The sequence below is a fragment of the Halichoerus grypus genome, chromosome 14 (assembly GCF_964656455.1).
Source record: "Halichoerus grypus chromosome 14, mHalGry1.hap1.1, whole genome shotgun sequence".
Taxonomy (NCBI): domain Eukaryota; kingdom Metazoa; phylum Chordata; class Mammalia; order Carnivora; family Phocidae; genus Halichoerus; species Halichoerus grypus.
The window spans coordinates 91,110,193-91,137,272 of NC_135725.1; the positions used below are offsets into that span (position 1 = coordinate 91,110,193).

At 63.2% G+C, this 27,080-nt stretch overlaps 1 protein-coding gene across 1 annotated transcript in view; it reads right to left on the bottom strand.

Annotated features, from left to right (window-relative positions):
* Positions 1 to 23,366, bottom strand: part of BRD3 (bromodomain containing 3) — a 38,390-nt gene extending 15,024 nt beyond the window's left edge. The window contains exons 1-6 of the mRNA XM_036108525.2: positions 23,243 to 23,366; positions 6,172 to 6,493; positions 5,223 to 5,360; positions 4,305 to 4,452; positions 3,244 to 3,458; positions 973 to 1,344 (exon numbers count right to left, since the gene is read on the bottom strand). Coding sequence (XP_035964418.1) covers positions 973 to 1,344; positions 3,244 to 3,458; positions 4,305 to 4,452; positions 5,223 to 5,360; positions 6,172 to 6,384 — 1,086 coding nt within the window. The 5' untranslated portion in view covers positions 6,385 to 6,493; positions 23,243 to 23,366. The remainder of the gene's footprint in view (positions 1 to 972; positions 1,345 to 3,243; positions 3,459 to 4,304; positions 4,453 to 5,222; positions 5,361 to 6,171; positions 6,494 to 23,242) is intronic.
* Between the last annotated feature and the right edge of the window lie 3,714 nt (positions 23,367 to 27,080).

Genomic DNA, 27,080 nt, shown 5'->3' on the forward strand with positions numbered 1-27,080 from the left:
TGCCCTCCACCCACCTCTGCTTTGCTGGAATCTTTCCATTTGTTCTCTACTCGCACCAACTCACAGGGATAAAACACCATCCAAAGGAAAGGACGTTACCAGGCTCCCAGCAGAGGCAGGACGGAAGGTATCCAAGGAAGAGGCTCGGTCCCCCACGTGGTTCACCCGGCACCACCACCCCACACAGCAAGGTCTGTCCTGCCCGAAACCCCCAAGCACCCCAGGGGGGAGGCTCCAGTACGGAGATTCTGCCCCAGGCTGCCATCACTGGGAAACCAGGCAGAATGCCAGTTCACAGGGGAGGTGGGCTACAGTCCCCAATGGCCAGGGGCATTCCTGAAGGGGCCAGAGACCAACACCATGCTGGCTCAGAGCGCCACCTGAGGGAGGGCATGTGTGCTGGGGCCCCAGCCGATCGGGGGGTCAGGAACCCCACCTGCGTGTGCTCAGGGAAGACCCCTTGGGAGTTCATTGCAGCCCTGGGTCTGCTGCCCTTGGGGTCACTGCCGCCCAGGCACTTTCTCGCTCATAGCCCAGCACAAGCCTGCTCTCTGCTTGGACACAACGGGCCGGACCCAGAACAAAACCCACTAAGGCCCAGGGAGGAGCCCCTGGCCCAGGAGGCCCGGGGAGCCCGGGCTCTGGGTCTCGAGTCTACCTCCCCTGCTCCAGGGCCCCTCTCTGGCCAGGGCGGGGTGGGTCACCCAAAAGGGCGTCCCTGCGAACGTTACAAAACCCGCAAACCGAGACAGGAGACAGATTCCAGCGGAATGAAGGACCGCGAGGCCCCAGGTTCAGTGATGACAGGCAGAACGCACCTTCGTCCCAGACGCAGCCGGACCCGTGCCAGCAGCGGGCCATGCGCCCGCGCCATGCTGAGCGGCCCCCCCAGCCAGCACATCAGCACCACACAGCCTGGACGACGGCAGAGGGGGCGGCCCGCACGCGCCCGGAGACCCCGCCGCACGGTACCTTGACGGTGCTGAGGTCCATCGGGTGCTTGATGATGTCGTGGTAGTCGTGCAGCTCCAGGGCCTCGGCGTCCACTGGCTTGTAGAAGGGCCAGGCGTAGGCCGCGTGCTTCTTGGACAGCATCTCCTTGAGGATGCTGTCACAGTGCCGCAGGTGCTCCGACAGCTTGCCCTTCTTGCCCGCGTGCTGCGGCACCTCGCCGTCCTCCAGGTCCTTCTTGGGTGGCTTAATGGGGCGGCCCCCGCTCTCCCGCCGTGCCACCACCTTGGCCTGCTTGGGGTCTGACAGTGGCGGGGGCGACTCGCTCCGGCTGGCAGTGATGGCGGACGTCGTGGGCGTCGTGGTGTCTGCTTTCCGCTTCACGCCCTTTTTCTGCGACAGCGAGACAACCGGTGAGCCCCAGGACCGAGCAGGGGCGCGAGAACGTGAACGCTTGCAGCTGCGCTTCCAGAGCGCTCTCCGCCAGGCGCCGAGCAAAGCGACGGCATGCACAGCCACGCCCGTCCCCCTGGCTGCCCTCCCGCGCCACGCAGGACACCGAGGCTCAGAGGGGCCACGGCTCAGGCCCAAGGTCACACAGCTGGTAGTGGGAAGGCTGGACTCAGAACCCACCCCCCAAGCCACCCCACGAGGGTCCCCTCCGTCTGCCCCCAGGGCTCCGAGGTCACGCCCGAGCACTGTGAGGTGTGGCATGCAAGTCACCTGCGCCGAACCTCAGGCCCGTGTGGGGGGCTCCAGAGACAACATGACCGAGGTGGACCTGGCGCTGGGATCATCCCCAAGCAGGACCCAGGCTAAGGGACAGCAGAAACGAACAGAAATCCCTGCTTAGAAAGGCCAGTGGGAAAGGCCCAGACGAGGGCCTCCAAGCTGGAGCTCCAAGGACAGCTGTCGTGGAGCGGGCCGAGGCCAGGAGCGGGAAGAGCATGCGGGGCTGGGGCAGAGCAGCAGCGGTAGGTTTGGGAGCAAGGGCTCCCGGGGGCTGACTGGGCAGGTCTGGACTTGAACCCTGAAGGCAGTGGGAGCCAGAGAGAGCTGCTGTCCACAAGGGGAGGGAATGTTAAATGGTCCGCAGAGCCCCTTGTGGGTGCGCACAGGGCAGACACTCACACGGGCTGTGCCCCGAGGGTGAGAACGTGGGGAATACCCGTGGGTCCTGGGCCGTGCGGGTCTCTTCCGGCACCGCGCCCGGGCACCCACGGGCATCACGGTGCGCTGTGCAGCCCGGGCTCAGCACGTCCCCGAGACCAGCTCAGCCAGCTCCCCGCCTCGCAGACCTCTCAGACTGGCAGAGGGACCCCTCGGAGCCGCACCGCCCAGGCTGACGGCCTCACAGCAACCTGCTCTCTGGGCCGCCACCAGGTCTCTGCCCCAGCCAAGCCGCCGCCCCCAGGCTGTCAGGGCACGAGCTGGCTATCCACAAACACGTGTGGGCACCCACAGGACACCAAGCATGTGCCACAGAGGCCCAGGGGGGGCTCACCCGGCCATGGCAAACAGGACATGCTCCACAACCAGCCGGGCACAGTGTAAGGCAGCCTGGCCCGGTGCCGCCCAGAAGTGCAGGCAGTGAAGGCCACGGGGAGGGAAAGCAATGGCAGGGGCATGTTACCTTGGGGGGGGCCACTTAACCCCCCCGAGCGCCTGCTTCCTCATCTGTAAGATGGGGGAAATACTGTCTGGCCCACAGGGCCGCTGCGAGGGGCAAAGGGAAGACAACACACATCAGCACCCGGCACGGGGCCTGCCCCGGATCTCACAAGGAGCACGGGCTCTGAGCCCAGACCCGGCCAGGACGGTCCCTGCCATGAAAGTGCCCAGCCACACACTGGGGAGACGGACGTGCCGGAGCTCACGCGAGCAGGGGTGCACAGTGCAGGCCGCGGGCACTGGTTCCTCACCATGCGCCAGGCTGCTGCCCTAAATCCACATGTGAGCAGGGGCGCTCCGGGACCCCTCCACCCTCCTCTCCCACGGTGACCCATGCCCTGCGAAGGCCAGGGCTTCCGGGCCAGAGAAACTGGGGTTCAGAGCAGGGCGCCCTCACCAGCTGTGTGACCTGCAGCTCCCTGAGCCTCGGTCTCCCCGTCTGCGTTAGGGGCGACAGCCCAACCTCATGGGCACAGAGAGAACCACTCCAGTGTCACGTGTACCAAACACCCGATGAGAAGTCGGTGCCCAGGAACAGGTGCCCGCCCCACACCTGCCCAAATCCAGGAACCCGGCCTGGTGATGGGACAGCCAGCTGACCTTGTCCCCAGGGTCACTCACCTTGACTACAGGTGGTGTGGGAGGGACCACAGGGATGATGGGCGTCGAGGGAGGAGGTGGGGCAGCAGCCGGGGGAACGGGGACCGACGTGATGTTTGCAGTGATGGTTGGCACTGGGGTGGCAGCAATGACAGGCGTCTGGGAGACAGTGGGGGGGACGCTCTGGAAGGGGGTTGCTGGGGAGACAGAGGACACAGCCGCCACTTGCTGTGTACCTTGAAGACAAGGAAAGGACGTTGAACACACCAGGCTCTACCTGCCAGCTGGCTTCCGGAAGCTTCCTGAACCATCCCGTCCAGCCAGAGCACATCAGTGCCAGGGAGCCCCTCCTCCTGAGACCCCTGGCCCTGCACCGTGGCTGCCTCCACGGAACCAGCCTCCACAGGCGCTCATCCAACAAAGGAAAGGCACTCCCTCTGGCCAGAGACCAGAGTCTGAATGAGGAAGCCTGGACAAGGTGCAGCCTGGAAGGAAGAGCGAGGCCTGGGCCCGAGAAACCGGGGGTTAACTCAGACTCCACCAATAACCAGCTGAGTGACCTGGGCAGAGCTACTTAACCACCCACGGTCCTATCTGCAAAGCGGGGTGGCTGGCACTGGTGGGGACCCACCGCAGCCTCCTTGAGGGCTGGGGAGCTGGGCCAGTCTCTCCATCGGGGCACACCTCTATTCCCCGTTCCTGGACCAGGTAAGACCCCCAGGGCTCCTAGTGCTAATCCTCATCCCCACCACCCTCCCTGACAGGTGACATAGCCCCTCTCCTGTCCCAGAGCATACAATACCAGCTAGAGAGGCAACGTCCTAGGGGGACAAAAGGACCTCCCATCTAGACTTCTGGAAGAGGTGGCCTCTGCATGGGGGCACAGCAGGACCAGTCTCCCCACAGAGTAGGCTCGAAGGCAGATGGTAACAACGCCACCAAGAGCCAGCCGTGTCGCCCCAACTTCACAGACAGGGACACTGAGCTCAGAGGGGCCGAGAGACCCGCACAAGAAATGCTGTTGTCACGCCCCGGGGGGGGGGGGTGTCAGGACAGAAGGACGGCACCGTCCACCCCGTTACCTGCACTCTGGGTTCCTGCAGCCGGTTTCCGGCCTTTGCCCTTCGGAGCAGGGGGTAATAATTCAACTTCCTCCTGGGGCATCTGGGCCACTTTCTGCAGAAAAATTTTCTCTAAGGCTTGGGCCATTAGCACTATGTCATCTGTGGGCTGAAGACACAGGGAGAGCCAAGGTCACTTGTTGGGCAAGGGGCCACGTGCTTGCAAAGACATCACCGGTTGTGGCTCAAGAAAACATTTATTCAAAAATCTGTTCAGAGATTTGGTAGGGCAGGCGATGGGGGAGGCGAAAGGACCTTATTTTACTGTGGGGGCTCTTGAAAGAATTCAGAAAACCAAGAACAAGAACCACCCTTTGGCCTATCCCGTGCAGAAAACAGAACCTTCCACTCAGTTCAACTCAATTCATCTTTGCTATATCCTGTCGCGGTCGGAAAACAACAAAAACCCCACCAAGTCAGGACCACGTGGACCTTCCCTAATCTACTCTTCTCGCTAAAACCATCTTCTTGCTAAAAACCATCGTGAACACATGCTCCCTGGTTGTGCAGTGGCCTGGCCACGTGGGGCGGCTGCAGGTGGATGTCACGGTGCGCTCGGCCGCCCTCCGGCCGCCATGCGTGTGCATGCTGCGGCTCTACCCCGTGAGCCCGCGCTGACCCCAGCACCGTCCCGACAGCTGCAGTTTCGAGGTCCGAGGGCACAAACGGTTCAAAGCGTTTGATATGTAAGGTCCCCCCACAAAGGCTGCTCCGGGCTTCACTCCCCCCCCGGGGGGGCGTGGACAGCACATGGGACCCCAGAGTGGGGACTGCAGCCTGGGGGTGACAGGCCCCCCGTCTGAGAGCCACTACAGAGCCCAGGCCCGGCCAGAGGGTCCCCTCGGCACTCGGGGAGCCACGTCGCAGGTGCTTTCTTACCTTGTTATAAATGTAACAATTTGTAAACATGGTGTTGAAGTCCTGCATACATTCGCTCGCGCTCCAGTAATAATTATTTTCTAGTCTCTTCTTAATAGTCCCCATATCCATTGGGTTTTTTATGATTTTATGATAATCCTGGGAAAGAGATTTTCAGAGGCATCATCAGCAGATTCTGAGGTGTTGTGTTCGCTGTCCCCGAGGAGGGCGATTGCACACGGAGCGTCTTCTCGGGTGAGCGGGGCACCGGGGTCGGGCCAAAGGCAGTGTCTGGTCAGCTGAGGGCAGGTGCAGAGTCTAGGGCAAGCACCCGGCCCACTTCCAACCCCTGCCACACCTCTCGCCTGACAGGCTCCACATGGACAGGCGGTTCTTAGAGATGCACAGAACTGGGCAGCTGGGGCAGGCCCCAGAGCTGATCGGCACTGTGGCGAGGGGGCCGAGCCCCCTCTCAGACTCCAAACCCAGGGCCCGCCGGTGACCAGTACTGAGCTGTGCCCAGAACCCAGGCCACCAACTAGTGGCCCAGGGCTTCCCCAGGCAACACTGGGGGTTTCTCTATTTGGGTCCAAATAAGAAACCCATGAGAAGACTGGGCCAGCACTGAAGGGGCAGATGGGCAGCTTCCCCTGGAAAGAGGGCCACACCCTGCCCTGAGCATCTGACCGCAACAGGGGTCAGAGGCATGGTTCTACAGGAGGGTACACGGGAACAGCAGGGAGGCACAGGTTCTCCCCCTGCTTCCTACATTTGGGGACCACCGCCCTCCACACTCCCACACCCGAGGAGCCCCTCCGCTCCTCGGTCACCACAGGCCCTGTGCTGTGCCTGGCTTACCGGCACCCCAGCTGCCTGGGCCCAGGGGCAGTCCTTCCAGGAGGGGGGCAACAGGGGGACAGGGATGCCAGTGGGCAGGGGAGGGGCAGGGATGCCGGGGGGGGGCACTCACAGGCAGGTTTAGCTTGATTGCGTCCACGGGCTGGTAGAAGGGCCAAGCAAACTGGTGTTTCCAGAGCGTCTTCACCACCACATTCTGCATGTACTGCAGCTGGTTGGTCTTGCGGCCGGGCTTGGCGGGGTTGGAGACCTCCGGCGGGGGCGGGTTCACCGGGCCCGGGGCTGCCGGGATCCCCGCAGGGGCGACCGTCGTCGTGGTGGACATCCTCCACGGCTCGCTCACTGGCCGTCACAGCAGCGGCTCGAGGCCCTCGCTTCCACTATGCTCCTTTCGGAGGCCTGACATCCCATTTCTGGGCCCAACCGGGCAGCACCTACAGGGGAGGAGGGATGGCAGAGACAGGCCAGTCACCCAGGCCCCACCACCTCTCCCAGCCTCGTGGGCTCCCGAGCACACCCGAGTGGTCACAATGAGGCCAGCTCACGTCACTCACGCCACTCGCCCTGCTCAGCCCAGCCCTCACCTGTCACGGACCCACTCTCTAACTACTGCTCTCAAACTGGGGCAGGGACGTGACGTGAACACGGGCCGCCTGGGCAAGGGCGGGTAACGCAAGGGCGGGAAGGTGGCGGTCCAGGCACACAGCCAACAGTGGGGGGCGGGGGCCCAGGACACGGCCTCTCCTGGCTCACTGCCCACCAACTGCCTGCCTACTGGGGGCTGACTCAGGCTGTTCTTGATCGTGGCAATTTTGGGGGAATGATTCACACGTAGAGAGCGCTCCGGCATCGACCCCACGGAGCTGAGCTGGGCAGGCAGAGCGTTTGCGGAACCACGCGAGGCGTGCGGAGCTGGGCCCCTTTGGGGCGAGGTTCCGATGTAACCATGAGAACCAGAGCTGGTTTTGTGATGATGAGCCAAGGTGTGACACGCCCAGCCCCAGGCCAATAGGGGCGGGCAGGAGGAGGTGCACCTCACCCCGGCTCTCAGCAAATGCGGGCCTGCTGCAGACCTCACGCATCCCCCACCAGCTTTCAGGAATGCTGGCCAGGCTCACGGCTGGGAAGGAAGATGACCAACTACGCCCCAGAACCAACAGGCCAGTCCCGACATCAGAAGCCCCACTGTTTCCTGGACAGAAGCTGCTGGCCCCACTTTTACTTGTAGGGCCCAGAGCAGACTGGGGGCCGCACGTGGAATAAGAACACCAAGCCATGTTTGTGTGCCCTGCCAGACTTTGCGTTGTGTGTCCTTGTCACGATATTCAGACAGGTTGGGGCTCAGTGGCAGCGCCCACAGCACGAGGGGCCAGACGGAGCTGGGGGACAGAGAGCAGAACACGGGGGCGCTGGAATCAGCCAGCCTTCCTACGACTTGCACAGCAGATCGTTCAAGCTTTGAGAATCTCGTGAGCTGGTTAACATCCTGTTGGTAGCTTGCCACCTGCCACGTGGGCGTGTTTGCACCAAAGTAATTGGCACTTGCTACAAACCACTCCAACCAGAGTGAAAAGGGTTCAAGCAGATAGCAGGTGCGTCTCGCCCACCAAGACCTGCTCCACATTCAAGGGACACCCTGGAACCCCCTCGAGGTGCCACGCCCATCACCCCGGGAAACCCAGGGAAGCCACAGCCGCTCCCCCCTTCCACACCCTCCCGGGCGAGCTGGCCCCTCTCCCGCTTCTCCCTCTCGCCAAGGTGGGGCCGTGGCACGGGCAGCACAGTGCCCACGGCCGCCACCAGCTGCTCAGTGGGGGGAGCACTGTGCCAGCTCGCACTAATGGCACTGAGGGTGGGTCTTCACCACCAGAAAGCCGTGTGAGCCTGGAGCAAACCGGGGTCATCCCTCACGCCCCGTGCCCCACCCCCAGCAGGTCAGCAAGTGCAAACTTGGCCTGGGCACCGCCACTGCCTGCAGGGATCTCCCCTGTGGCCTGCCCTCCCTAAGCGTCCGGCAGGTGGGTGGGTGCCCAGCACCTAGCACCTGCTGCTGCTGCAGGTGCATGGCACAGAAAGCCAGGAAACAGGGTGCAGCCAGGGCCTAAATAATGACCTGGGGGGACATGAGCCAAAGTGCAGGCTGGCCTCCTCCAAGCATGAAGACGGGCAGGCATGCTCAGCGCAGGGACAGGCTCAGGCTGCCAGCAGGACTTGAGGCCTGCCCCACGGCCTCCCTCCTCCAGCTCTGGCCACCACTCCAAACGTGTGGCGGAGAGGAAGCCAGCTCTGGCCACAAACACAGGAATGCATCCCCAAACCTGTCTTGAGGTAAGTGCCCAGGGGCAGCACATCAGCTGCCATAAGGCTGAGCCAGGCGCTTGGAGGGGCTTCCTGGACTCTGCCGCACACCAGCCCCCCGCCATTGCCCACCACTGCCAGGGGATCCCAGACCCCACACCAGCCAACCCCTCCCCCCACTGCCCACCACTGCCAGGGGATCCCAGACCGCACACCAGCCCAAATCCCTCCCCCCACTGCTCACCACTGCCAGGGGATCCCAGACCACACACCAGCCCAAATCCCTCCCCCCACTGCTCACCACTGTCAGGGGATCCCAGACCCCACACCAGCCCAACCCCTCCCCCCACTGCTCACCACTGCCAGGGGATCCCAGACCGCACACCAGCCCAACCCCTCCCCCCACTGCTCACCACTGCCAGGGGATCCCAGACCCCACACCAGCCCAACTCCCTCCCCCCAATGCCCACCACTGCCAGGGGATCCCAGACCACACACGAGCCCAACCCCTCCCCCCACTGCCCACCACTGCCAGGGGATCCCAGACCGCACACCAGCCCAACCCCTCCCCCCACTGCTCACCACTGCCAGGGGATCCCAGACAGCGCGCCAGCCCAAATCCCTCCCCCCACTGCCCACCACTGCCAGGGGATCCCAGACCACACACCAGCCCAAATCCCTCCCCCCACTGCTCACCACTGCCAGGGGATCCCAGACAGCGCACCAGCCCAAATCCCTCCCCCCACTGCTCACCACTGCCAGGGGCTCCCAGACCACACACCAGCCCAACTCCCTCTCCCCACTGCTCACCACTGCCAGGGGATCCCAGACCACACTGCTGGAGCTCTGAGCAGAGTGCCTGGTGCTGGCACGTGCTCCCTGACGGCCAGTGGTCACTACAGGCCACAGGAGTCCTTCCACAGTGGCCCAAAGCGAAGCCTGCCTCCAGCTCGACATCACCCACCCCGGCAGAGTCCGTGAGGCTCTGAGGAGACACGTGCAGAAAGGGCTGGGCACTCTCCAGCACACGGGTGCCCACACTCTGCAGGACTGACGGTGAGGAGCCCGCCCCCTTTCTGCAAACACTCCGCTGAAATAGGGCGGGACCTCCCTCCCCACCCAGACCCCTGCAAACACCTGGGGACGGCCGCAGGGCTCGTGGCGTGCTCTCAGGGTGGCAGAGTGTCCAGCCCTCTCCCTCCCTCAGAGCCCAGCAGCCCAGGCACCAGCTCCACGGGGTGGGGGTGGGGGCAGCCAGAGCGTAAGAGGTTGGGGGCCCCTCAGAAGCCCTGCCATCCCAGATGCCAGGACCCACCTCTCAGGAGACCAGTAAGGGGACGGTCAGAGAGCCTGACCCCTGCGAGCCGCCCCGGGGAGGGAAGACGCTCAGAGAGGCTCCCCCGGCATAAAATTGCACAGGTCACCCAGCACTGTCCCCTGTGGGGTGGCAGGCAGAGTGAGTGGTCGTGTCCCTGCAGGAGCACGCACACCATCACCTTTCAGACAGAGGCCAGGCCTGGGGGTCAGTCCTCTGCCCAAAACACAGCGGGATGGCAGGTCCAGGGCAAGCCGAGCTACGGTGAAAGCTGGCCTTGCCTTTCTCCCCTGGATGCTTCTCCAAGCCAGAGAGTGGTGTGACAGACACTGCCGAGCACGCAAGAGAGCCACAGGCCACCTTGGGAAGCCCCCGGCGGGAGGCAGCGGACGGAAAAAGGCCTCCTGGGGGCCCGCAGCTGGCAGGCACCAAGCCCACTGCCACACACGCCAGCCCACGAGGACAGGGGCTTTCACCCTCGCTTGCGTTTCTGAACAGGTAGTGTCCAGAACAGGCTTCTTTTGCGAAAGGAAAAGAGTGCAAAGTTATTTCTAGTTTGAAAATCTGCTCAAGCACAAACCAACCCAACCCTGCACTCGGTCAATGGCCAAGTGTTTGCAGCTTCTGTTTCTCCTCCTCCGAGGCCTGGGGACGCTGCCCGGGGGTCAGGGGGAGGGCTGAGCAGCCCAGCGTGCTCCCTGAAAGGGAAATCCTAGGACCACCATGAGTCCAAAGTAGGGACTTGCACTCAGCAGCGCTGCCACCCCTGGGATGCAGGTGGCCACACCCAGATCGCCCGGACAGAGCCCACCTGTCAGTGCAAAGCACAGAGACAAACAGGAACCACGGCATGCCACCCACGGCTCCCGCCACTCAGCCTGGCGGCACACAGACCCACACTGCCGTCCCTCAGCCTCCCCGGTCTGGGCGGGCTCAGGGCTGCATGCTGAGACCGGGAAGCAAATGCTGCTCCCAGAAATAAATTAAAACTGAAACAGACCACTAGCCGACCCTCTCACAGGGCCAGCTATGAACCGAAAATAAGGGACAGAGTGCAGAGCGACACGGGGCTCCAAACAGTGTGAGGTACGGCTGCCGTGGAGTCACACACCAGCTCTCAGGGGGTCCGCCTGTCTCCCCAGACGCCCAGAGCGCCCTGTGATCCTTCGGTGTCCTCAGGAACAGCCCCTCCCTGGGACGTGTCCAGCACCCACCTCATGCCTCGCCCCCTGTGATAGCCCCGCCACCCTCGGGCCCGGCCCTCACTGCTGCCCTCCGGGGTCAGGCCGGTGGGAGCTGACGTGGCAAAAACACCAAGAAGTATGTTGAGTGGTCAGCCATGGCCACAAGTCTCACCCCCGTGTGACCAGAGGTCAGAGCGACCGTGTCCACTCACAGACGACAACGCTGAGGCTCCTCCCCCCTCGGGTACTCTGGGCATTCGGGGACATAAGCTACGGTGGGGGGTAGGCAGCTGAAAAAGGAGATGGCCCTGCTGTCACCACACCAACATCAAGGACACCGGCAACGGGGGCCATGCAGAGGGCGGCAAGGAGCACCCACCGGGCCTGCCACGCCAGGGTTCAGGACTCGGCTCCTCTCACTGGCTGACCTCCAGCACTGCTGGCACCTACTGAGTGCTCCCAATCCAAGCCCACGGACAGAGACACAGGTGCCGTGGCTTCCCACCCACAAGGATGTAGGGGCCAGGGACATCCTGGCCAATGGCTAGGGAGCTGGGTGACACGGGCATGCTGGGCTGGAAAAGGAGCTGTCCTGGTTCCCAAGTCACCCGGGGGGCGGACGTGGCACAGCCAAGGGTCCGGGACCAGAGCCCGAGGGTCTCTGTACGCCCATTTGCAGGCACTCCGCAGACATAACGAGGTCTCACGTGCGACAGGTCATTAAAACAGGTCTACCTCAAACACACTCAGCCTTCCACCTCGCCTCCGTGTCCCAGCAGAGCAGGACCAGTCCCTCAATGTCCTCCCAACTGCACGTTAAAGCCAGCCACGCCCGGAAGCATCCTGTCAGAGAAGCAGAAAGGCTCTTGCTGTACCCACTGCTCTCCCCTGGGCCTGTGTCTCCAGGTGGGGTCCCTCTTCGGCCCACCAGGCTTGGGCTCTATGCAGGAACACGGGGCCCCCAGCCCCGCCCCTTGGCCATGCCAGGCTGGGAGAAACGCCCGGGCAGAAGCCTGGCTCCGTGGCAGCCGGCCCAGCCGCACTGGCTGGGGACAGACAGAAGGAGAGACAAAAATGGCCATGGGGCCACCTTGGCCTGCTCCTGTGTCTACTGCCAGGGACCTCCAGCACCTGCTCCTCGAGGGAGTCCCCGGGGGGTACCCCAGGGCCCCCATATCATGAAGGAAACAAAGGGAAATTGGGGCCCTGAAAGGGTCTGGCCCCATCTTGTGCCCCAACCCCGTTGTGGCTGGGTGGGGGACACCAAGAGGGGGATCACAGAAGGAGGGAAGAGAAAAAGCCCAGCTGGGACCCCATTTCTCGGAGTCCCCCATCAGCCTATGGCAACATGTCCTGGGTGCTGGTCACGGAAGGGAAAACTGAGGCCCAGGGTGCTCAGAGCTAACAGGTGGCACGGCCACTCAGAGCGCTCACGCCACTGCGCAGCCTCTTGGGCAACTGAGGCCCCCATGGGCACCCCCACCGCTGCAGACAGCCCGAGAGCCCCAGGGACACCTGACCTTGCCTCAGCTCCAGCACCCACCCCACTCAGGACACAAGCGGGAAAGCCCGCAACCACCGTGCCCGGCTAGGAGTGAGGCCTCGCGGGATGGACCAGAGTCTGAGGCTGCTCATCGCCTGCTCCCCCCGGGAGCCAAGCGCGTCCGGATGGAGTCTGTCGGATTTCAGAACCCAGCGAGCCCACCATTCCAGGGGGATGGGGGATCTCACACACCCCCCACCCAGAGCCTGGGATAACGTCCCAAATCAAGCACAACATTCCGCAAGGAAACATACAAATTTTCATCCTAAGGATAAATAAGGATCACAGATGGCCTTTCCTCCGCTGCCAAGGGTCAGGTTTTGCTGCGAAAGAATTAGGGAAAAAAAGCTCCATTCCCAGAGTTTCTGGTGTCCGAGGCAGAGCCAAGGATGGTGGCTGTGAGGACAGCTGCCCGTCACTGGGGTCAGCTTCTACACCCAGCCTGGGACTCTAGCATGTTACACGGGTCCAGCAATCACGGGTGGGTGAGGGCTGGTGGGCAGCGGCCCCTGGACTCCAGCGCCTGAGCCAGTTTGCTAGAGATGCCTGCTGAAAAGTGAATGCAGGGCCATCTACTTCAACACTGGCCATGTGATAATCTTTCGGATTTAATGTCAACGCTTTGGGGGAGATAGTGCTATTGCAGTTATAAGTTTTCTAGAGCCATTACCTTTTAGAGACAGGTAACTCAAAGTCTTCTGAACGAGACCCGCAGCTTGCTTCCCGATAATGGGGTGGGGCTTGAAAACGAGCAGGGGTCTGGAGGAGACAGGACAAACTAGAAGCTGAGCGCTCTGGGGGCTGTGGACTGCCCCTCCACTCCTGTGCACTGAAAGCTCCTACAGCATCAGAAGGAAGAGGGCGAACCCCGCTTTCCCTTGGGTGTTTGGGGCCCTGCATCCCCCACCCCTTCACAGGAGCTGTGAGATCTGGGGAACACGACCTTGCTCCCCACTCACCTGGGTGGAAAGAGGACCCCCATGCACGGGGTGGGTAAGTGCAGGTGCCAAAGAGACCCCAGCACCTGAGGACTAGACACAGACTTAACAAAATCTGTAAGCTGCAAGGTCTGCCCTCACCCCCAGCTGCCCCGGGGGAGGGGGCGTAGGTCGTGTCTCCCGGGGTAAACACACAGGAGCAAAACGTACAGCTCCAATTCACTGACCTCAGAGCCCACAGGCCCACCTCGTGCAAGCTGGCTGGAAACCATTCTTCTAGAATGTGGGCCTAAAGGTTTGTAAGCACACATAATGCAGGAGCAACCAATTTCACCGTGAAGCCTCCCTGTAGCCAGGGAGCCTCCAGAATGTGCGCACAGGGCCGTCAGAGCACAGCGCCCCCCGCGCACCCGCGGGTAGCCACTTCACTCCAGAAAGCTATTTACTGCAGACGACACCCCCGGCGCGGGCTGCCCTCCCGGTCACGGAGCGGGGACCCCCAACGTGGCGACAGCCCGCAGGGAAGTGGCGCGCCTCCCGGGGACAGCCAGGAAGCCTTTGCCGAGCGCCCACTCTGTGCGATGCACCGTCGGGCAGGGATGGAGCCCAGTTTCTCAGAGGGGGAGAATGAGGCTTAGACAACCCGCCCCACTTCCCGGGGGACACCCGCCAAGGCAGGAAGGCAGCATGTGCAAACTGGGTGAAGGTCAAAGTGCAGACAAGCTGCCTTTGACACAAGAGGATCTGAAACTGCCCAGAGCGGAAACTCAGATAAACCACAAAAACCCTCAAACACAAGTGAAAGCCAGAGATCTGGAGTCCTGGCAAGACCCCGAAGAGGGTTTCCGAAGTGGGCAGCCGGCAGGAGAGGGCAGGGGACATTGCCTGGTCACCCCACCCTCCGGGGCCATACACGCTCCACTCTGAGGGGCTCTGTGCCCCCTGGGGGGCGGGAGGGGGCCCCCGGCGCTGTAGGCTGTGAGACAGGCTGGCCTGGAGGCAGCGGGCCATCTCCCCACCCCTTCCCAAGGGCCTGGACTCAGCCTCTGGGACTCCCTCCTCCACGGGGAACTAGAAACCTGGAGAAAATGCAAAAATCCACCCAGGGACTCACTCAGCCCACGGGAACATCAGGAAAGACCTTGTTCAGGGTCCCTGGACAAATGAGGAGTGGGGGCCTCTGTCCAGTCGCCACTGTGGAAAACACCCCCACGACTGGGCAGCCACTGCAGCAGCCCTCCCGGATGGAGGTGTGTATGTGTGTGAGAGACCCTGCCGCTGAACCACAGGCAGCACAGATGCTCCTGGACATCTGGGACCGAGGCCGGCGGCGGGTGGAGCACCTTCAGCCTGGAGAGGGCGGGGTGAAGCTGGGAGGGGGGCAAGGCATTTCCAGGCTGGCCTGGCCAAGAGCGAGGAGCCCTTCTTTGGGCCTGGGGCGGGAGAGCCCCAGCTTTCAAAGGGAGGGTCGAGGGGCCGTGGGGGAGGGACAGGATGGGGCAAAGCTGCACAACTCTGCAGGGGCCTGGACCGCAGAAGGGCAGGGGTCGGTGGAGGTCCTCAGGAGGCTCCTAGTGTGGGGGGCACCTGAGGAGCATCTGAAGGGAGACCGTGGCATGTCCTGAGGGGAGAGGAGGCACCTGAGGACGCTGCCACTGAGGGAGGTGACGGGAGGTAGGAGTGAGTCTCCAGTCTTGGCTGGGGAAGGGGACAAGGGGCAGGGCTGAGCTTGCCTAGGCCCGCCTCGTCCTGATCAGATACACTGTTCAAAAACTCAGCCTCCCGAGGTGGGTGCGGGTGGGTTCACTCTCTCTCTGTGCCCCTGGGGGTCTCCGTGCCTGTGCGGGCCCCCCACTGCCACACTCCGCTCCAGGTCTCCTTGTAGTCCACCCTGGCGTGGCATCGGCAGGGGTCACACGAGCTCCATCTTCCAGGTGGGGCCAGACACTCAGAAGCGAAGGGGCACAAGGTCGCCCGGCCAGAAAGAGGCAGAGGCGGGCCCCCCCCGCCAGACTCCCAGGCACCACCTCTCAGAACCGTCTTAGCCACCCAGCAGACCGCGAGCTGAGTGCCGCCCCAGAGAGGGGCACCTCTGCCCCCAGGCAGCCGGGTGAGCCTCCACAGGGTGCACGCTGACCAGCGGCCGCCCTGGGGCTGGCCGTCCGGGTCTCAGGAAACAGGATCCGTGAGGGCACGGTTGGCCTCCATGACAGCCGCAGCCAAGCGCCTCCTCCTGTGGGGCCAGGGGAGGGGACCCTAGGGAGCACACGGGCAGGCTGGGCCCACCGCCCGCCTGGCCCTGCTGGCCGCCACCTCCTGCCCACACTCTGGGACCGTCCCACCCTGCCCAGACAGGGAGCAGTGCAGCCCCGGCCAGGGCCCCGAGCCCGAAAGGTCTAGGTCACACCTGCCATCCGGCAGCATGGGACCCGCCCCCAGCTGGCCTCGTCCCATCAAACGTGCGGGCACTCCACCGGGCCTCTGTAGGACCGTCACAAGGCCCCAGGTCTGGCGGGCAGATGGACTCATGCTGTGCTCCCCTCACCTTCCTGACGCCCCACAGCACGTGCGAGGCCCGAGCCCCCAGCCCACCTCACACGCTTCCTCGACCCCGTGTTTGCTAACGTCCTATCCTTCTCCCCAGCCCACTGGCCCTCCCTGAGGAAGCCAAACTCTGAAGGCTCCTTTCTTGCCCGAACATCAGCCCCAACTCGGACCTGAGACCCCAGTGCAGGAGGCGCCTCCAGGCCTGCCAAGCAGGGCTCATGGCTCAGCCGTGAGGGGCCAGGCCAGTCGCACCCACTCACCTCGGTGAGGCTCTGTCCCCGTAGGTCTTTCGACCTCTCCCCTCGCGCCCCAGGAAAGAACACAAAGAGACATGGTACAAGGGGTGCCTCTCAAGGGGTGTAAGGCCCAGAGAATTTGGGGAGTTACACATGCTCCGAAACACTGAGTTCTGGCATCATTCGTTGGGAAAGTCCCAGCAACACCCATATGCACCCCTGCAGGGCACCCCCCCAGGCCAGGCCACAGGCTGCATTGAATGACACCTTCCATGGGTGACCCACAGCTCAAGGGAAGCGGTCCTCAGGGGACAACGGGAGAAGACCAGAGTGACCGGCATCTGCACTTGGGCCTGGAGAGGGAACGGGTGCTCTCTGGGTCAGTCGGTCTCTCTGAGGACGCTAGAGGTCAGGTGATCCTGCACATGTATGGATGTGGGGGACCTGGCCCTGGGAGCACCACAGTTCAGCATGCCCGCGGCTCCCCCTACCCAGCAACACTCTAGAACAAGACTCTGGCGGGTCTACCCAGTGTGGCGTGCGGCCCTCAGGCCCTGGTGCGATCGATCCCAGGGAGACGGGAGCATCTCTCCTCTTAGATGGGCTGACGGGGACCAGACCACGTCTCAGGTAGGCGCCACTTTACAACCACCACGGTCCTGGACTCCCGGGGCGGCACTCCGCGGACACACGAAGGGAGCCCAGGGAGCTGACTGCGACCCCTGACGGGTCTGAACCCAACACGCCTGACGCAAGCTAGAGCTCGGCCTACCAGGGCCCTGCCTCTGCCCTCCAACCTGTCCACTCGGGACACAGAGCGCGAGGGGCGGGGACCTCAGGAGAGTCTGGCCACCTGTCGTCGTAAACTGGGTATTACTACAGCGCCCCAAACTGGAAACACTGCCCACATCGGTGGTGTTACCACAGCCCCAGTGCTCACTGACGTCACTGCCCACAGCGGGAGTGTCACTACGGCCCGGGGTCACTGATGTCACCGCCCACAGCGGGGTGTCACTACGGCCCGGCGCTCACTGACGTCACCGCCCACATGAGGGTGTCACTACGGCCTGGCACTCACTGACGTCACCGCCCACAGCGGGAGTGTCACTACGGCCCGGGGTCACTGACGTCACCGCCCACATGGGGGTGTCACTACGGCCCGGCGCTCACTGACGTCACCGCCCACATGGGGGTGTCACTACGGCCCGGCGCTCACTGACGTCACCGCCCACAGCGGGTGTCACTACGGCCCGGGGTCACTGACGTCACCGCCCACATGGGGGTGTCACTACGGCCCGGAGTCACTGACGTCACCGCCCACATGGGGATGTCACTACGGCCCGGAGTCACTGACGTCACCGCCCACAGCGGGGGTGTTACTACGCCCGGCACTCACTGACGTCACCGCCCACAGCGGGGGTGTCACTACGGCCCGGAGTCACTGACGTCACCGCCCACAGCGGGGGTGTTACTACGCCCGGCGCTCACTGACGTCACCGCCCACAGCGGGGGGGTCACTACGGGGCCCGGCGCTCACTGACGTCACTGCCCACAGCGGGGGGTCACTACGGGCCCGGCGCTCACTGACGTCACCGCCCACAGCGGGGGTGTTACTACGGCCCGGCGCTCACTGACGTCACCGCCCACAGCGGGGGGTCACTACGAGCCCGGCGCTCACTGACGTCACCGCCCACAGCGGGGGTGTTACTACGGCCCGGAGTCACTGACGTCACTGCCCACAGCGGGGGTGTTACTACGCCCGGCGCTCACTGACGTCACCGCCCACAGCGGGGGTGTTACTACGGCCCGGCGCTCACTGACGTCACCGCCCACAGCGGGGGTGTTACTACGGCCCGGAGTCACTGACGTCACTGCCCACAGCGGGGGTGTTACTACGCCCGGCGCTCACTGATGTCACCGCCCACAGCGGGGGTGTCACTACGGCCCGGAGTCACTGACGTCACTGCCCACAGCGGGGGTGTCACTACGGCCCGGCGCTCACTGACGTCACTGCCCACAGCGGGGGTGTTACTACGCCCGGCGCTCACTGACGTCACTGCCCACAGCGGGGGTGTCACTACGGCCCGGCGCTCACTGAGGTCACCGCCCACAGCGGGGGTGTCACTACGGCCCGGCGCTCACTGAGGTCACCGCCCACAGCGGGGGTGTCACTACGGCCCGGCGCTCACTGACGTCAGTGCCCACAGCGGGGGTGTTACTACGGCCCGGCGCTCACTGAGGTCACCGCCCACAGCGGGGGTGTTACTACGGCCCGGCGCTCACTGACGTCACCGCCCACAGCGGGGGTGTTACTACGGCCCGGAGTCACTGACGTCACCGCCCACAGCGGGGGTGTCACTACGGCCCGGCGCTCACTGAGGTCACCGCCCACTCGGGGGTGTCACTACGGCCCGGCGCTCACTGAGGTCACCGCCCACAGCGGGGGTGTTACTACGGCCCGGCGCTCACTGAGGTCACTGCCCACAGCGGGGGTGTCACTACGGCCCGGCGCTCACTGACGTCACTGCCCACAGCGGGGGTGTTACTACGGCCCGGCGCTCACTGACGTCACTGCCCACAGCGGGGGTGTTACTACGGCCCGGAGTCACTGACGTCACCGCCCACAGCGGGGGTGTTACTACGGCCCGGTGCTCACTGACGTCACTGCCCACAGCGGGGGTGTTACTACGGCCCGGAGTCACTGACGTCACTGCCCACAGCGGGGGTGTTACTACGGCCCGGCGCTCACTGAGGTCACTGCCCACAGCGGGGGTGTTACTACGGCCTGGTGCTCACTGACGTCACTGCCCACAGCGGGGGTGTTACTACGGCCCGGCGCTCACTGACGTCACTGCCCACAGCGGGGGTGTTACTACGGCCTGGTGCTCACTGACGTCACTGCCCACAGCGGGGGTGTTACTACGGCCCGGCGCTCACTGACGTCACCGCCCACAGCGGGGGTGTTACTACGGCCCGGTGCTCACTGACGTCACCGCCCACAGCGGGGGTGTTACTACGGCCTGGTGCTCACTGACGTCACTGCCCACAGCGGGGGTGTTACTACGGCCCCGGGTCACTGACGTCACTGCCCACAGCGGGTTGTTACTACCCCTTCTCCTTGCATGTGTACCAAGCTCTTCTGCAGGCTCTCCTCCCCCTACTCCCTCATCCGCTCCTGACTGGCCTACAGGGGCGGGGGCTCTGTCTTCACGGGGGACAGTCACATGGTCATCTGTGTCTATCCCCAGACCCACAATCTGCCGGGCCAGGACAGCCTGGCGGCAGCGAAGACACTACACCCAGACGGGCGCGCGCCTTATCTGTGAGTGCACAGCCCGCGGAGCCCAGGCTTTCACGCCCGTCCCTGGCACTCGGCTGGCACCGCGAACACCCAGTCAACGTCAGGGCTGGCAACGCAAGCCGACAGCAGTAAGCTGGGGGGAGCACCCCTTCCTGAGGCCCATACCACTGTCCGCCCCTTTCGCCCACACCGCACCTGTGACACTCCCCGGTCACAGTCATTGCACAGGGAAGGCGTCCCCTCAGCTCTGAGTCACAGACCTGAAACGGCTCCTCCTCCTTCTGGTAACCTTACCGAGGGTCCAGACCCATGAACTGCGAACACGGTCCTGCCTGTGGGCAGTGGCCTCTATGACAACGGCCAGCAAGTGAGGACACTCCCACCTCCCCATCCTGGGCTCCAGGTACCCAGGACCTCGAAGGGGGCCCCAGAGTCCCAGCTCTTGTGACATGGTGCCCCCACTCCAGCCACCAAGCTCGACTTTAATCACATGCAGAGAAAATGGACGAGGGACATCTGAACTGTCACTGCACTCTGGGTGACATTTTTCAAGGACTTCCGAACACCTCTTTAGCTCTGGACGAGGTCCCCCAGAACTTCTGGGGCCTGTGGCAAGGAGGGCGGGGGCTTCCTCCAAACTGCATCTTTCAGCTGGCTCTCACCAGAGGTCATAAAGGCCCTAAAAAGGAGGTCAACTGAGAGCAGACTCTCTTCTAGAATAGTTAAAAGCTGGCAAAAGAAATAAACACTCACCCATAGCACTGAGCCCGCAGAGCCAAAAGCCTCTGGCCACAGGCAGGTCCCCATTATCCCCACTGTATCCAGGACCCAGACTTCTAATGTAAACCACAACGTGTGAATGATCCCGAAACATGACACGTTGCCTCTAAGAGCCCCCAAGCTTCTCGGATGGCAGGAACACAGGTACCCAGGGCGGGGGTGCAAGCGCCAAAGCGCTTCATGGACACGCCAGCCACCACCTGGGCACCTGGACAGTGACCGGTGTCCCCTGACCCAAACATACCAGGCAGCCCAGGGCTGCTTGGCCACCTGTCAGTCTCTCCTGCCCAAACAAAAGGGCAAAGCCTCAGATGGGAGGGAAGGAGCGCTCCCAAGAAGGTGCAAGTTGCCAGGGCACCCCCAAGTTCCCAAGCGCAAGTATGCAGCAAGCAGGGTGCCGCCTTCTGCCGTAATTCACTAACATTTCCTCGCGAAACAGCGCTTCAACTGGCTACCAGCGTGCTGATGCAAGGGATACAGGGCCCGCCTTTGGGGTCCCACTGGGTATAGTTCAAAGGTCAGCTAGGGAGGAAAAAAGGGAGGACCGGGCTACCTGCCCATCCACACTACTGAGCCAGGTGCCTGAACTGCCCCCCAAATCAACGACCTGCAGAGCGGCTTCACGCACGTTTCCAACGGCAGCCGCTTGGTGGGCTTGGGGTCTGGGTGGGCCCCTCCTGGCCCAACCCCTCCTTCCCATGGATCCACAGAGGGAAGGCTGCTCTCCCAAGGAGAACAGGGCCACCAGGGGTGGATAGAAAGCCAAACAGACACCACGGCCGGGTACTGAGGCAGGGTCCTGTTAGTCCGGTGCCAACCACTCCTCTCCAGGGGCCGGGGGCCAGCGCACCCCAAGGCAAGCTCCGCCACCTAGAACCAGGAAGTGGCCGTGCACCTCCCCACTTGCTGGGCACAGGGCTCTGGTGTTTGGCAACTCGCCAGCCTGCAGGAAGAGGGCACAGGAAGGAGTCGCTGGCTGCAGCAGCGCGCTGGGCTGGGCGGTGCTCGGGCCCCCCCTCCGCTTTCACTTTCTGCCCAGGACTGCCCGTGAGTCAAAGGCGGGAGCAGAGTGTTTACAAATCCCGTCCTTTATTCAAAGCTCACTTCCAAAGCATGCGTGAGCTGCTGCTGAAGGAAATCAATTACTTTACTTCCTAAAACCAAAACAAAAATCAAAACGGTGCCGAATGTCCACCCCAAGAAAGCGTCTTAAATCCCTCCTCCCTGGATGTCCCCATGGCAGGGCTGGGACTGGATCTAGGCCTCTGAGGAGCTGCTGGGAGGCAGCTTCCAGAAGCCCAGGGGCCGGGGTATGGCCCCTACCCCAGGTCACCAAAAAGGTCAGAGAGAAATGCCCCTGGCCTCCAGGCGTCACCTCCTGTCCCTCCCACCCCACAAAGCCGTGTGCCCTATCTTTCCTGATCTGTAACCACCAGCACACATCAAGGCCTCAAGACAGAAAAGGGCAAACACAGAGCTTTATTTGCAAATGAGAGGCCACATTCAGGGCCGCTGTGAAGGGCCCCTGGACAGAGGGGAAGAGGTCCTTAACTCCTGAGGACTGACCCCTTGCACAGATTCAGACTTTTTCTTGACCACTCTAAAGCCAAAACTACTCCCCGTAAAAGACGCCAGGCCAGGCCACTTTCTGTAGACTTGATCTCGCAGGGCCACGCCATGGGCCCAGGAAAAGAACCCCCATCTTAAAGGAAAGAGTAAGGGAGACAGCCAACAAAACTCCCTTCTTGATCCTCAGTGGGGTGGGGGAGCATGAAGACGAGCAGGGGCGAATCCTTCCCTCGCTTTCCTCCTGTCCCTCCAGCCCGTTAGTTTGCCTACTGATGCACAATACCCACCCCACACCCACCCCGCTAACTTTGCAGTCCATAACCAAGTTAACACACGAGGGAGGGACACCAGTTCCACACGTCTGGGAGGGAAGCTTTCAGCCAAAATGAAGGGTCGCAGGACACTCAGGGAATGGGCCCAACAGAGGGAACTCACAGGAGGAACCTGCCCCAACCCCATTCTGTGTCCCGACTTTCATCTTTCCAAAACTGTCCCTGGGCCCCAAGGGAAAGGAGGCCGCCCAAGGCCTCCACGCTAGCCCTGCCCCCATAGGAGCAACCGGTGGAGAACTCCGCCGGGCCCCCAGCTTTATTCACGGGGGAGCCCACTAGAGCCACGGAGACCTTCGAGGTTTGCGTGACGGGCATTCCTCCCCGACGGGCTTGTGCCTTGGTCACCCCGGTGCCCACCCGAGGGGAAAAGAGGGGAAGCACCCCGCTCCTCCCACTCCAAGTCGCCCTCGCCCGGATTAAGCGCTTTTCAGGCTGATTTCAAAACGGGAACTGGGTCTCCTCCTGGCCTGGCTGCAACGACCCAGCAACTCGAAGAGGCTCAAAGTCAGCGCCGGGACCCTAACTCTGGGAGGAAGCTGCCCCCGCGCCACTCCGAGTTGGGCCCAGGCCTGGTCTCGCCCCCCGCCCCGGCAGCGGCGCCGGCCCCCAGCGCGAGCCCCGAGGGGCCCGCAGCCAGAGCGGGCGGGCTCCGGGAAAGTGGCGCCGGGGCGCACGGCGGGCCCGGGACGCCACCGCGCACCTTCCCCTCCGCGTCCTCCCTCGTTCCCCCCTCCGAAAGATGGCGGGCAGAGGAAAGGGGGAAAAAAAAAATCCCTTCCGCGAGGGAGGGCGCGGGAGGCCGGGTTGGCGCGGGGCGCGCGGGCCGTGCCAACTCCGGGCTGCGCGCCCCAGCTGCGGCGACGCCCCCAGCCCGGGGCGCGGGCTGCCGGGAGGGCGCGGGCGAGGGCGAAGGGGAGGGAGCCCGCGCCGCCGCCGCCGCCGCCACGACCCCGGGCGGCCGCCGCGCTTTGTTGCATCGTGGCCGCGCACAAAGGCGGCGGCGGCCCGGGCGCCCGGCTCCCGGGACGCGCCGGCGGCCCGCGCGGGGCGCACGGGGCCGCGCTCCCCGGCCCGCCCGGCCCGCCGCCGCCCGCGCCGCCCGCCGCCCCGCGCGCGCAAGGAAGCAAGAGAAAGGCGTACTTGGCCTCGGCGGCTCCAGCGGCCGTCCCTCCCCGGCCCGCGCGGCCGGCTCCTCTTTGGTTCGCCGGCCCCGGCAGCATAATAGACGCGCCGGAGCCGAGCAGGGCTCATGCGCTGCGCCGCGGCGCCTGGCGGGAGTCGTAGTCCGCGGCCGGGCCCGCGCCGGGGCCGCCCAGGGGAGGCCGCGGCGCGCGGACTACATGTCCCGGCCCCGCCGGCGCCGCGCCCCGCCCCGCGCGCCCCCGCCCGCTGCCCGCCCCGCCGACCCGGCCGCGAGCGGGCCCGGCCCGGGGGGCGCGCGGGGCGGGGCGGGGCGGGGACCCCCGGCGGCCGCCCCCAGCCCGGGCCCGCGCGGCCCGCCCTCCGTCCCTGCCGCCCGCCCTCCGGCGCAGGGAACTTGCGCCTACGGGCGAATTTCCTGGTGCCCGCGGGAGGCGTGGAAAAGGCAGAAGCGCGGCTAGCACCGGCCCGCCCGCCGCCACTCCCGCCCGGGGACCCCGGAGCCCGGGGCTGGGGGGCGCCCTCGAACCCCGGCTGCGCACCGTTGGGGCGGCGCGCACCTGCGGAGCCCCGTGTTTGTAAACAAACCGCGCGCCTAATTAGTCCGGCGGGGGCGCGCGGGGGGGGGCGGGGCGTCGGCGCGCGCGCAGGGGCGGCCCCGCCCGGGGAGGAGCCGCGCTCGGCCGCGCCCCCCTCTATCTACCCACCTCCGACTGCGCCCCCCACCGCGCTCGCATTCCCGGGGTGCGCGGGGCCGCGAGCCCAAGTCAGCCTTGGTGGGGAGGGGCAGGGGATGTGCCGAGCCCTGCCCAAAGACCGCGCCCGCCAGCCTCAGTTTCCCCGTCTGCCCAGTGAGGGGCTGGAATGAGATGAAGGCCCCCATCCTGAGATTCCAGGAGTGGGCCACAAAGGTAAAAACAAGGAGCCTTGGCCCTTCTGTATTTTGAAAGGCTCAGCTCGTGGGCACGTTTCAGATCTTGTTTTGGATGGCCATTCCCCAGGTGTATACATAAGTACACTTTTATCCAGCTGTAATGTAAGGTGGACGCATGTTGTGTAAGTTAGACCCCTATAAAAACGTCTAAAACAAAACAAGTTTTCCCCTGTGCTGGTTGAACCTGCCGACTGGAAGGTCGAGTTTCTTTGTGTGGTCTGGACCCATCCCAAGTCGCTGGGGTCACTGGGTTTACTTTCAGGGTGAGCAGGAGTTCTGCCGCCGGAAATGCGCACATCTTCATAATATTACAGTGAGTGCGGGCTCCGCGGGGCCCACTGAGCCGCTCTGTCCTCCCAGGCTCACAGGTGAGGGAACTGAGCCTCTGGGAGGAGCAGTGACCTACCCAGGGTCACAGAGTCAGTAAGCAGGAGAGAGCTGAGATGCCAAAGTCCCCCAGACCTGGGAAACAGCTTGCTGGAGAGGCTGAAATGTTCTCCGACCCTACACGCTGCCCCTTTGTGTGTAAGAGCTCAGGACCTCTTACACACCCCAGGTGAGACTCCAGAGCAAGGCACTGGGGGTTGAGGGGGTTGGGAAAGACCTTGCCTTTCTAGTTTACAAACTGGGAGAAGGTGGAGGAGTGGATGGTGAGAATCTGCAGGATGACACCTCAGACTCAGGGTCCTGGTTGCACCCCTCCCAGAGCCCTGATTTGGTACCCCGGGTTTACAGACTCCTGTGCTAGTCACCCCCAAGGCTACATTCCTTTCCTGCCATCTGGGTCTCATCCTCTAGGACATCCTAGGCACTCACCATCAGGATGAGCCCACCTCACTCATCAGGCCAAAGCAAAGAGCCTCTGCACCTGGTCTTGGCCTTCCAGAGTTTGGCTGGAGTCCACAGAGGCTGCCCCTGACCAGCCAGGCTGTCAAGGCTGCCGACCAAATGCCCAGGACCCTGATGAGCCTCCATGGGCCTTATGGTGACCCCAGAAGTATCCCACGAGGAATACAGCAGGAACCTGGGCCCTCCCTGGGGACCTCGGCTTGTATGGAAGGACCCAGGTCCCCACCTTTCCCTTCCTTGTGCCCACTGGTCCTGCTTGGCACTCACGTTGCCCAGGTGGCTCAGTGGGGTAGCCTTCCGTGAGGCTGGAAGTCTCTAGGAAGCAGAATCAGCAAGAGGAATGTGACAGAGACTGGCCTTTGGGCATCTCAGCCCCTGGCTAACTACCTGTCAGGCCTAGTGCAGGGGCTCCTCCCTAGGGCCTCTGGAGAGGCAGGGCTGCCTTGGGAAGAAATTCAGGGTGGCCCCGATGCCCGACCCCCTACCAGCCCAGGCTCCTGGAGTTTCAACACCACTGAGGTTGGGCCTCTGAGGACTGCTGAGTGCCCGGAACAGAGTCACTTAATCTCCCCAAGCCTGGTTTCCTCATCTGTCAAAGGAGTCCAAAAATAGGACCTGAGTCTCCTGCTATGGGAGGGGGAAGGGGTGTGTGCCAGAGGCCTGGCCTGCGGCCCCTTCCCTTGGTCACGGCTCCCCTCTCCGCCTTCGTCTCTCACTTACAGGGTCTGTTGATTGGCTGATCCTGCTCCACTGTGGCAGCTCCACGAGAGCAGGGCTCCATCCCCTGGGCCTACAAGGGGTCTGGCGTGAATGAATGAATTTTCTCTTCTGCACCCCAGTCCGGTCCTCCAGCCTCCATCTGCAAACTTCAGTGCAGCCAGACCTCCTGCAGCTAAGGCACCTGCCCCGCAGGAGGCCTTAAAGTCTTGGCCTTAAAACTTGCCCTTTGCCTTAAACCCATATTCAGGCCAGGACGGGCCTGGGGTCTCAACTGCCTCCTCCTCTTTCATGCAGTGTTTACCATCATGCCCCTGGAGGAACAGAGCAGTTTATGTTACTGCATTATAGTTCATACACGAGTCTCTTAAAAGTTTAGTTATCGTGAGTCCTTCCCAGGAGACTGATCAGCCCTCAGAACAACTTAAAAAAAAAAGTTTCTATCTCGGTGAACAAAGGCCGGGTTGCGGAAAGCTCTGGATGGTGAAGAGCAGAGGTTTCTAATTACACAGTCATTTATCGACCAGTTACTGTGTGCCAGACTCGGCGTCAAGAGCTTACATACCCAATTTCACTGAATCCCCAAACAGTCTTGTGAGGTAGGGGTGATTATGCCCACGTTACAGATGAAAGTGGTGGCACGGTGAGGCTACATTCCTAGCCTGAGCCACGGTTTGAACCCAGATGAGGGTTCGCATTTCACCTGCAAGGTATCTTCCAGGAGCCTGTGTTTTGGTAGGTGAGATGAGGTGCATATTTGAGGGCACGGATGCCCATGTGCACTACTCTGGTGGTTCTCTTAGAAACGTGTGGGGAGCCCCCGTCAGGGGATGGAGCTTGGAGGTGAGCTTTCTCACTTCCCTGTTTTCCCTGGCCCCAGGTGGAAGATCATTTGCATAAAAGCGATAGTAATGTCTTTAAAAGCACACAGTGCAGAGGTCTTGGGTGTGATCTGGGAGCTTGGGGGAAAAGAGGGAGTGGGCTGCAGCCACAGAAGTGTGGTCACAGACAGGCAGTCAGCAGGAGGCAGGGCAGGAAGACAGGGGGTGGCCCCCAGAGTCTCAGTCTGCTCATCTGTAAAATGGGCGTAATATATGCCTCCCTCATAGCTTGCTGTGAGGACAACTATGGTAGAAGGACACATTCTCTAAGATTGTGTCACCATCCATTCATGCGTCTGCTGCATAGGGACCGGTGGAGGGCATGGCGCCCTAAGTCCCGCTTCCCGGCAGGGCAGATCCAACAGGGAACAAGACAAAGCCAGCTGCCGTGGAGCTGACATGTTCCTGGGGATGCACAGACTGTCATAAATAAGTAAAATAAATGTGCCTCACGGTG